General features: G+C 54.9%; 1 protein-coding gene across 1 annotated transcript in view; it reads right to left on the bottom strand.

Annotated features, from left to right (window-relative positions):
* Positions 1-350: 350 nt before the first annotated feature.
* CASC3 (cancer susceptibility candidate 3) overlaps positions 351-11030 on the bottom strand; it is a 13232-nt gene continuing 2552 nt past the window's right edge. The window contains exons 2-13 of the mRNA XM_009889487.1: positions 10501-10528; positions 10112-10149; positions 8260-8418; positions 8021-8172; positions 7387-7563; positions 6513-7207; positions 4688-4752; positions 4316-4430; positions 3597-3695; positions 2608-2822; positions 1313-1435; positions 351-392 (exon numbers count right to left, since the gene is read on the bottom strand). Of these exons, the coding sequence (XP_009887789.1) occupies positions 351-392; positions 1313-1435; positions 2608-2822; positions 3597-3695; positions 4316-4430; positions 4688-4752; positions 6513-7207; positions 7387-7563; positions 8021-8172; positions 8260-8418; positions 10112-10149; positions 10501-10528 (1908 nt within the window). The remainder of the gene's footprint in view (positions 393-1312; positions 1436-2607; positions 2823-3596; positions 3696-4315; positions 4431-4687; positions 4753-6512; positions 7208-7386; positions 7564-8020; positions 8173-8259; positions 8419-10111; positions 10150-10500; positions 10529-11030) is intronic.

Here is an 11030-nt window from a genome sequence, read left to right as displayed (position 1 = left end):
AATCAAGCCAGTCGAGTTTAACATCCTAGAGAGGGAGAAGGGCAGACGTTTAGTAAAAGAGAGAAGTTGCGAGAACTTGTGGTCGAGGACCGACTCTGGGGGTTGATTCTTCGGTGACCTCTGTGCCCCAGTGAGGGAGGGGAAGGCGGGCAGAGCAGCAGCGGCGAGATGGTTTTTGGGAGGGCACCGGTGAAACCAGAGAGGGAAGGTGCCTGGCCCTGAGCACGAGACGGTGCAGCTGATTTCAGCCTGCTGCCTCACCTACACGCAGGGAAGGAGCCTCTCCGGAGAAGGAGCTTCCTCCTTGCCGAGGTGCCGAGTCTGGCGTTGGGATTCCCACGGCCGCATCCCTACGTGTTGCTCCTCTCCTTTGATTTTTCACCTTTGCTGTCCTGGCGGGGAGGAGGAAAGAGAAGCAGAGCTTAGGTTGCCCCACACCGCGAACACCACACGGGGGCTGCAGCGCTATCGCCGGGGTCCTGCGAGCAAAAACACCCTCCGCTTCTGGGTGCCAAAACGCGACCACCGCCCGCCCGCGCCTCCAGCTTCGTCCGTGCCCGCTGCGGGCACAAGCAGCTCCCTTCAGCCCAGCTCTCCTCGTGGTTAAACATTTTTCCATCGCGAGGGCTTTCAAAGGGCACCTCAATGGGTCGATCTCGCAGTGGATTTACAAACGCTGCGTGTTTCCCAGCCCTCCACCACGCCGCACACCGCCTCCCCACGTATGGGGAAACAACCAGCACATGCCTGCCCCGGTCCGGGCTTGTCGCGATTCAGGCTCGCTCAGCTCCCATACGCTAAGCGAGGTATTAAAAAAGAAACCAAACACACACGTGGCACTCTGGCACGCACACAGCTTGCAGCACTGGAGCGAGGAAACCGTTCCCAGCACAGAGAAACGGCACTCATCTCTGGAAAACCTTTAAGTCTGCTGCCTCAGCTATCCACAGCTAAGGTTTCGGCATTTATTCTTCCAGAGGAGTCACTGCCTCCTAGTTTAGTACTGGATTTTTCTCTCTAAAGTGTTCTGTTTTCTACCCTGAGCAAATAAATAATAATAAAAAAAAGCAGCAAGAGTCAACTTTGGACTTACTTTTTACGTGGGTTTAGTTTTAAAGTATTTAGAAACTCAAATTACCTGGAGCCCTGCTTACCACCTGCAACGAGAAGCTGAGGTTTGGGACATGTCAAAGATTAGACAGTTTAAGATTTCCTTGGAACAACGCATTTTTTGGATGGGAGGCTGCAGCATCACGCACACTCCAACGGTTCAACATCACACACGCACAGACTCACGCCGAGGGGACGGTACCTCAGGAGGCGGCGGCTTGATAGTCACAGGCTGGGACGTCCTTCGAGGCGGAGAAGGCTTGGGCTGCACTTGCTGCTGGACAGTGTTGTAGTACGTGACCCCTCCGTACACCTGGGACTGGGCCTGCGTTCCCGGAGAGCAGGGGGGGTCAGTGCTTTTCGCTGGGGGGTGCGCAGAACGCTGCGCGTCCCCTGCCAGAGCCCCGCGTCTCTCACACAGCCTTTACGGCGCACAGCCGGGCTGTGAAAAGGTGTTGCTGCCCAGCACCGAAGGTGAGTAGCCACAGGGGGACGGGGGTTGATCTGCGCTGCGACAAAAAACACCAGCCCCTACACCTCCCGCAGGACCCTCACGTACCCCTGCCCCTTCCCAGGGTCTCCCCGCTCTCGGCGGGGGGGCGGGTACAGGCTGCAGCACCCCGCAGCCGCGCCGGACTGAACTTCGCGGCAGATGGGTTTCCTTCACCCCGCAGAGTTTCCCAACTGCCATATAACGTCTGTGCTTTCCAACAGCAGCAGCTATTGTTTTTCTGCGCAGACAAGGCAGGTAACAATTCCCTTTCGCACCGAGATCCCCTCCAGCTGCCCGGGGGCTCGGGATCTGCCCCAAAAGCAGGCGGATTCGCTGCCGGGGCAGCTGGGATCAGCCCGGGGCAGCAGGGAAGGTCAGAGAGGTTGCAGGGCTGGGAGAGCGTGCACATCTCTAGCCTGCCACTGCGTGTCAGCCGTGTGCCGCTCGCACAGCAGCCACGGGGAGCGGCGGCATCCTCGTCACAACGCCCACGGAGATCTGCCTCCGCGCTGCCCAGCGGCTGCTGCGGACACAGAGCTCGGACGGGGAGCAGGAAAGGCCAGCCCCATGCCGGTCACACCGCGGGCTTCCCCGGCCGGTGCCAAAGAACAGCACCAGCCAGTGTCCGGCCTCCTGCCTCCATCGCAAACAGAAAGGACTTCCAAAGCAATTTTCAAGGTGTCCTTGGCTTAGCGTGGACCTGGAGGGGACATAATGACTCACAGGCTCCTGGTGGGCTGTTTCCCTGTTCTGTAGGGGAGACCTCGATTCTGAGATCCACCAATACCGGCATTTCATCCACTAAACCCTAAATCCTATGGGAATAGTCCATTGCAGTTAAGCCCCAAGCAGAGAGAGGGATGACAGTAAACAACCTCCCACCACGGAGCAGCCCAGCTGCTTCCCATCCTCTCCCAGGAACCCTCAGAGAATGTACCCACACACCACAGGATCCCATCTGCTCTCGACGGAAGGAGAGGCGCGGCGCAGCGCAGCGGGCTTACCTGCGTGTTGGAATAGAGGTGAGGAGGAGGCGGAGGGGGTAGTGCTCCTGGGGGGTAGGGGTAGCCAGGATTCCCAAAATTCATGACTCCAGGAGGGGAGAAGTAAGTGGGTGCAAGCAGCTGCTGCGGCGGGGGCTGGCCCGGAGGCATGGAGACCGGCGGAGGGTACAGCCCAGGGTTTGCCATGGGGGCTGGCGTCTGGTGGGGATGTAAACCTGGGAAGCGACAGAAATAAGCTGAACGTGACATCGCGTGTAAAGCCAGGGCATCCCGTGGAGTGCGGCGGCGGCAGCTACAATGCCAGCAGATCTGCACGGCTGCGCCTTCCCCGCTGCAGCAGGAAGGAGAAGCGCTTCGTTCAAAGGGTTTTCCTGCAGCCACGAGACCGCAGCTCCTGCGCCAGGGAGGAAAAAAGGGAACTGTTTCTCAGCACAGTGGCGCACAGCCCCCTCCCCAACGCCGGGGTCCCGATTCACCGGAACCGGACATGGCCCCAGTCAGCACATCCACTTCAGGAAACAGTTTTTGTGGGCAAGATAGAGAACACGCCAATTCAACAGCTCTCATTTCTGCTTTTCTTTCCTGATCTACAAGCAGCAGGGACTGAAGAACCAGCCTGGCACCACACCAGCTGGCAGAGCCAAGCGCCCCGCTGGAGGGGAAGCGACTCAGCCAGGAGGGTCTGCACAGAACCTGCAGATATCCAGCCAGAGGTGCCAAAACATTCAGATCATCTCGGTCCTGCCCTGGCTGCGAGGGCCAGAAACGTCTGTTTTGCTTTCCGTAAAATTTATATTGATCCAGCCTCACTGCGTGAGGGAAGCGGCTCTCCTCCATGTTGTGGAAGTAGGGAAAATGGATTCCCTCAGTGACAGAAGCTGTGCGAAACCAGAGTTATCTGTTCCCCAGCACAGGCTGCGCCGCCCCAGGGCACAACCGCAACATCGGTACCAGCTGCCCCGTGCCCCGCTGGGGAGCTGGTTCCTCACCTGGATGAGGGAGGTGCATTTCTGGCTGTACGATCATCCCTTGGGGCGGCAGCGGGGCCGGGTTCTCGCTGTGGGTGTAGATTGGTCCCTGGAATTGTACTGCAACGCACAACAGTTGGTAAGGAAAAGCTCCACCGAATTTTATTCTACTGCAGCAAGTCACACGCACCCCCCAGCCAGCTACCGTGACAGCACTCAAACGCAGTGCTGCAAGCTGCATTCCCATCGGCACACGCAGTCTACCAGGCTCACAGATGCTACGTACTCCCAACAGAAAAGCCTCCCGCTCCCTTTACAAAACAGGAGAATACTCGAGGAATTTCTTCTCCAACACTTGAAACGCTGGAATAAATTCCTAATCCATCCTCAGTCTTGCCCTGTAACTCTCCCCACTCTTCAATGTCAAAGACATTGCTCTGATTGCAAGTTAATTTTAAATCCTAGTTGTCACGAAGAAAAGCAGTGTCCTAGAGAGCCCTCGCACAGGGAGGGGAGGTGGCAACACTGACTGTATTTCAGTGGGTTTAAACACCAACCGGGGAAGCTCGGAGCAGCCTTTTAATTACCGCATGAGACGATGCTGCCACACTATTTACAAAGGAAACGGAAGACAAATCCCCAGATCTGCCTGACCCTAGCAGGAGGCGGGGGGGAATCCTGCTCCAGCTGCTCAGATCTGAGCACACACGGAGCCTCAGGAGCGGGAGGGAAACACTCACATGGGTCATAGTAGTGCCCTTCCACGATGCTGATGTGCATGGGGGGGGCAGGCTCCGGCACCGGCGGTCTCTGCCGCTGCGACGAGTAGCGTTTGACACGGCCCCCCTGCACCGCCTGAAAGAGTCCAAAGGCATCGGCGAGGGTCAGCACAAGGGGCCGGAGCCCTCCCTCCAGCGAGGGAGCACCGACCCACTCCCCAGCCAGCCCCTGCAAACCTCCGTCCGGGTCACACGATAAAAGCTATGAACACCCACAAAAGGGAAAGGCTGAGGTGTCACGAGCAGCCTCTAATTGCTCTAACCCAAAAACAAATAAATGCTCAGCTTCCGCGCTTTAAAAGCAAGAGTCACACTCCACGCAACATGCTTTACCATTTCCTCCATCCTGTTAAACTGAGGCGGTGGCCCAGTTCCCACGTGCATATGGTTAGGAATACCTGAGGAAGAAACAAACTGGTTATTATGGTTTGCATTTGTTCCCAGTAAAGAGTCACCTCACCCGCCGAGGGCGCTGCCAGGAGGCGCCGGTCACCGGCGGTATGAGCGCCGGCAGCCTGAGGACGTTATTGTACTACAAACAGGCACAGCTCCTTCGTTCATGACAAGAAACCTTCATCTCTTAGGTTACAATTTTGACATTTCAGTACAAATTAGAAGCTGTCGTGCCACGCTGCAATCATCCACGTGGCTCAACACCTTTTAAATCTTGCTAAAATAAATAAATAAAAAGCCTCAACTTGGAATCCAGGTCCTGATCTAAACTCTGCTCCTGTGGAGACAAGGACCTCTTCAGAGTAGAAATAAGGATCCGTGTGGGATGGGGTAAGCTGCAGTTTAAACTCTCTACAGGGCGTAACCACGTTTATCATGAGCTCCTTTTAATTCAAACAACAAAGTTATGGCGCACATTTAAAACCACAGTGCCAAACTGATCACAGGTGATTCCAGGGCAGCGAAAGTGGACAAAACGAACACGGGAAGTGCCCCCAGATCACTCACTGACAGTGCAAATATACGCATAGACATAGGCGCTGTACATACAGAAGGACCTGACGCTGGCTCATCTAGTCAAACATGTCCCAGCATTAACTCCTACCTTCTCTGGTAGGATGAAAAAAAAAAGGGACAGCAGAGTAATACATCCTTCAGGCGGTTTCCTACCTGCAGTCTAGAGCCGTCTCATGGTAAACTTGTTACGATGCTTTATATTTTTAAGCTTAAAAATAAAAAAGCACATAATCTCAGCTGCAAATCACAGCACTTTTGAAATCCCATTCTACTGGCAGGTTTAAAGCCTGTCTACTTGCATCTGCAGCCGAGAGCAAGGGTCTGTTCACACAAAGCTATTACCACTCACATCAGTGCTAGACGACTCATAGTTTCATGACCTAAACCTCAAGAGACGCTTATGAAAGCAGCAAGTCGCTTTCTTCTCCTTGCTCCAGTTTTATTTCCTTTGGGAAGGACTCTAACACTCCCCAGAAAAGACTCTAATTCTGCAAAGAGATAATTATACCTGAATGACCTCTCGCATGGATGCTCAACTAGAACTCGGTCCTCGGCTCGCACAGGGGTAACTCTGCCACACTTCCCTGCCTGCTGCTGCGAACAGAACAGCTTCCTCCTACCAGGCACAAATGGATTTGCCAGTCCAAGTCAGGCCTTAGCTAGTGGCAACCAAATCTCAACGTTAGGAAATAAGCCGATAAACAGAGGGAAGTTCCCCCCTGCTCCTAGCAGGGCATTACAGGAGTCCGATTATTTATTACCTCACCTGCCAACCGAGCACAACGCCCCTTATCTCCTGAACTCTGACTCCTGCCACAGCAGCCACTCTCACAGTGATTCACACCGCACAAAGTCCCTGTTGCCTGTGCCACACACAGACCTTCAGCTTCGCTGAAGCTTTCCCGTTCTCAATGCAGAACAGGGCAGGGAGGGAAAGCATCTAGTCTTATGTCCTTCCCAGCCCTAATTGAATTAACCTACACCAGAATGTTTAATTTCCCCCTTTTCCCTTCTGCTTTGTCCCCTCTAACTGTCTCCGCTGCACCTTCTCCGCAGCATGCATCGCCATCACGTACCCACTCTGAGACTGGACTAAGGCAGAGACAATTCAGCTTTGACTGACTGCAGGATCGCAGAACTGCCTTTGGCTGGGGCTGCAGTGGAAAACCTACGGGCTGCACCCACTTACCCCTCAGCTCCCGGGGCTGTATGAACTGCGACTGCCCCGGAGTCCAGTTCTGCTCAGTGAGATTCATTTGGGTCATCTCTTGCTCGAGTCCATCCAAGTTGGATTCTACCGGTGACTCCCAGTTACTACTCTTGGCTGGTGGGGGGGACGTCTCGGCTTGCACAGGTTTTGGAGGCACAGGAGTCAGCCCTTCCGAAGCGGGCACTTCATCTGCCAGCTTCCCCGCATCCCCAGCTTTGATTCTGGTCCTTCTCGCCCGGGAATAAGACTTCTTTTCAATTGGTCTGTCTGGCGGTGGCTGTGCAGCATCAGCAGCCGTGGCTTGGTTTTCCAAAGCGACCTCCTCCTTCACAGGGCTGCTGTGGACATGTGCCGCTTCCATCTCGGGTGACTTATCTCTGGGTGGGGTGTGCTCTGCACGCTTCGCTCGATAGTTGCTCTCCTGTTTAGCTTGCTCGCCATTTCGAGACAGATGCTGGATGCTTGCTTCCGAAGCTCGGTAGCTTGGACGGGTCTCTTTGTAGCCCCCCATCCTCGGGTAGTTCCTAGGCGGGGGCATCCTCCCGGTACCTGCAGAGCTCCTGTTGGTGAAGGTTCGTGGGGGAGCCGAAGTGCTGTCTGCGCCTTGGTGCCTTGGCGGCTTATTTGGCCTCTCGTTGGACCAGTTTGGGTCTCGCTGAGGTGGACTCCCAAACCTGAGGAAGAAAAATAGTACAAAATAGCTGTGTCAGGGAATCCCTCTCCAGGATCCAGAAATCCCAGAACGGAGGTTCCACTCCGGAGCCAAAGCCGACAAAAGGGCTTTCCTTCTTCAGGGCTTCAGACCTGTCTCCCGCTGGGACCAGTCAGGCTCTAGTTTGACTTTGCTGCTCACCTGGGTTTGCGCATCCTCCTCGGCTTGATGTCATCGGGGTTGTGAGCTGACCTGATGTCATAGCCATAAAGCGCGATCAGCTCCTGCCTGGTCTTGGGGGCCTGCTCGTCCTCCCGGAATTTGTCATGCTCCCAGCGGCCCTCGTCCTTCCACAGCTTTCGTTGACGACCCTTCGGCCTAGAATAATAACACAGGGAGGACCAGGAGGTTGTTGCAAAGCTAAGGAGATGTGGCAGCTTCAACCAGCAGCGCATGCAGAGACCGAGCGTTCCCAGGATAGGGTGTACACAGGAGAGAGCATCTCTTCTTCCCCCCTCTCCTCCTGCCCCGCAGCTGCTGGTCTACCCATCGCTATTTCTGAAAAGCAGCAAGGAGGGGCACTGCTCATTGGCAAGAGGCTTTCCTTGTGCGTTGTTTTTTTTTTTGTACCACCCTCAGTTTCGCCTCCAAAACAAAGAGCTAAAACGTCCTGGCAGGACATTGCGAGCAGGCAACTGCAGCACAGACAGATCCTCCGTGCTGATGCCTTCCCAGCACTTCACACCAAAGAGAGGAGCTGTGCTGCCAAACGCTGGTCTGGGAGTTGGCCTCACCCTCGCAGAGAGAGGCAGACACACGGGGGATGCTCACATACCTGACCTCCTCCTCCTGCGTCTGCCCTCGCAGGTCATGCTCAAAGAAGAGCCCTTTGCGCGGGATGTAAGCCGGGTTCTTCCGATCCTCATCATCATGAAGGTGTTTGGGAACTTTTTTCCCAACTTTATTCTCAACAGGCTCAGTGCTCTCCTGTCAAAATCAGAAAGCTCTTACCACTGCAGCAGTCCCTCTACAAAAAGCCCCCCACGGCCCAGACAGCGCATGTTTAACACCTACCTGCCCATCCCCGCTTTGCCTCTCACCAGTTACAGCACCTTTGGAGTCAGGTTTCTCATCCCCTTTCTCTGCTTTTGCCGCTGACTCGCAGGAATCATTACTATCCTGCTTCAGTTCCACTTTGGCGCTTTCTTCCTCACTGTAATCCTCTTCCTCTGCCTGAAAGAGCCCCAGTTACTCGAACACGCACCTTTAGCAGCAGGTCCCCCAGGAATTTCCCCACACAAGTCCCCAAATCTGGAGTTAGATCCCTGTTCCAGTTGTCAGGAGACCTGACTCTTTCAAAGCACAGGAGTAGCTCTCAAGGTCCTTCCTATCCCTGTATTCTTACAGAAAAAGCAAAGACTGAACCCAACGCCTCTTCCCACCAACCCCTACCAGCGACACTCAGGCCATCTAGAGCAAAGCCGGGACCACCTCCCACACAAAGCCACAGCCTCGCACCACTCGGAAAGGAAAGGGCTGGCGCAAGCCTGGGAGAGCAGCGAACAAGGGCCCTCAGACCGTCCCTTCCTTCCCACACTGAGGGCCCGGATCCAGCCAGCGCCGCGTTTCCAAATTCCCTGGAGTTACTCAGCTGACTCACTCCGAGCACTCTGCTCACAGGAGCGTGACCTCGTTTCACCCTCCAGGAGCCTGCAAGCCTTGCTTAGGCTGGAACTGACACTAAAAATAGCTCTCCGTGATTAACAAAAAGACTGCTCTATTTTTCTCTTTCAACACAGTGTATTTGCACATCAACTGCTCCTTTTGTTTACGTTGGGGAAACCCAGACGTGGCATTATTTTTAGGCACAGGAACGGAGTCATCCTGGCATGTCAATGATGCAATAGCCCCATCGCTCCAGCAGCCCAGCGCGCACCAGCGCGGCTCCGCTTCTACGTGCACCGAGCCCCCGGGGAGCCTCCGCGCAGGTTTCCAGGCCTGAAGAGCCGCTGCACGGTGAACGCGGGGAGCCGCCTCTTACCCTCCACGTGCCACCTCTACAGCCTGCCACACTCCTTCCTCACTCACGGCAGAGACTAATTCACAAATGAAGAGCACCTACGAGCTTTGATTTCATCTGCCCTGTTGTCTTGTGTTTTCCCCAACCGCTGCCCCTCTCAAGATCCCCCCAACACCTGTCTCAAGAGAAGGGTTTTCACTAGAAAACCTTCATAGTGATCATTAGAAACCAGAACTTCCCGAAACTTCCTCAAGACCTTAAACTTACAGTTCTGAACCAAAAATCCAGGGAAACCCACAGCCACAGACTGCTGCCCAGGCGCAGGCAGGGGTTGTCAGTGCACGCGAGGGGTGATTTTCTCAGCACACAGCCAGCACTCACGGGGCGCGTCACCCCTCCAGCCGCAGAAGACAGGGATGCTGCCTGGGATGCTTCCAACCCAGCACTTATGTTTTTAATTTCAACTAATTAAAACACAACCAGCATCCTGCACCTCCTTCCACACCCTTCCTGGCCATGGAAAATCCTGCTCCCAGTACCCAACGCTGAGCAGCCAGGTGTTTTTTTACCCCGTACACAACTGGCCCTACGTCCACCCACCAGCAGCGCAAGCGGTTTCTCCCCGAGACTGGGCCCAGCGCTGAGGGCTGTACGGCGGAGAACTGCCCGGCGCGGGGCTCAGACTGGGAAAGACCGTTTTCCTCTGAAGCAGCAATGACTACGCTGCAGCACAGCTCGCTCCGAGTCTCTGCGTGGCTGGTGCGAAGCACACGAGACAAAGGCAATCACTGCCAACAGGGTCAGTGGAAGACAACGAAGGACACAAACTGGGTTTTGTGCTATAATTACGCAAGACGCAGTCGCTTGGCAGAACCCTCCAAACACCAGGACAGAGACTCCTCTTACCTCCGAGTCTTCTGCGCTTTCGTAATCTGAGAGTACAGCTGCGGGCGAGAAAAAGGAGTTTGGTGTCAGGGCAGAAACAGACACAGCTTCTCTCCGAGCGTCACACACCGCGCTGCGGGCGACTGCTGGCAAACACACGCTGAGCAGTCCCACCAAGGGGAAGTCAGAGGCCAGCACCAAAGCGTCCCCGACTAGTCCCACTGCCAGCTCACACAGAAGGAAGCAAGGGTGAGTTTGCAGCACGCTGCCCCTGCACCCCACGTTTGTCTGCTATTATGAGATAATATTTGGGACGACAACCACCACAGGACTATTGGAAAAGGCATTTTGTCTGTTTTTTACTTTTTGCACGCAGGCAGCACTTGCAGTGCCAGAGAGTCGTTACTCACCATCTCCTTCAATGCCATCCTCGCTTTCCTGCGGAAAGAGGGAGAGAAAGGTGCGTTAGCGGAGGGGAAGGTCAGCAGCTGAGTCCCTGTGGCATCCTGCGATCTCAGACATAATTATAACAAAGTCTGGCCCTGGTCCTATCGCATTCGCCCTTGGAAGTTCAGCTTCAGCAACTGAGAAATCATAAACAAATTCAGAGCTTCCAGTGCCTTTCTCTAAGATCCTTCTAGAGCGGGCTACGCTGGGGGAACGCAGCTCGAGAAAAAAAGCACAAACCCTTTTAACTACTGAGGGTCTTCGGAAGGAAAAGAGTGACACGGACAGATGAGACAGACTCCCCTCTGATAACGAAGAGGCAGACAGCTAACCCAGGAAAGGACAAGAGGATTACTTAAAGCAGGAGCCCAGGAATAACGAACAGATGCTGAGCAAGACCGAGCTCAGGAGGACATCTGCTAGAGACTCTGGCGACAGAAATACAACCCTGCACCCGAGAGACGATGCTGGATGACGCGGAACAGCTCAGAGT

Source organism: Charadrius vociferus, unplaced genomic scaffold (genome assembly GCF_000708025.1).
Source record: "Charadrius vociferus isolate BGI_N301 unplaced genomic scaffold, ASM70802v2 scaffold2527, whole genome shotgun sequence".
Lineage (NCBI taxonomy): Eukaryota > Metazoa > Chordata > Aves > Charadriiformes > Charadriidae > Charadrius > Charadrius vociferus.
Note: the sequence above shows the minus strand (reverse complement) of the source record. Positions and strands in the feature narration are given on the sequence as shown.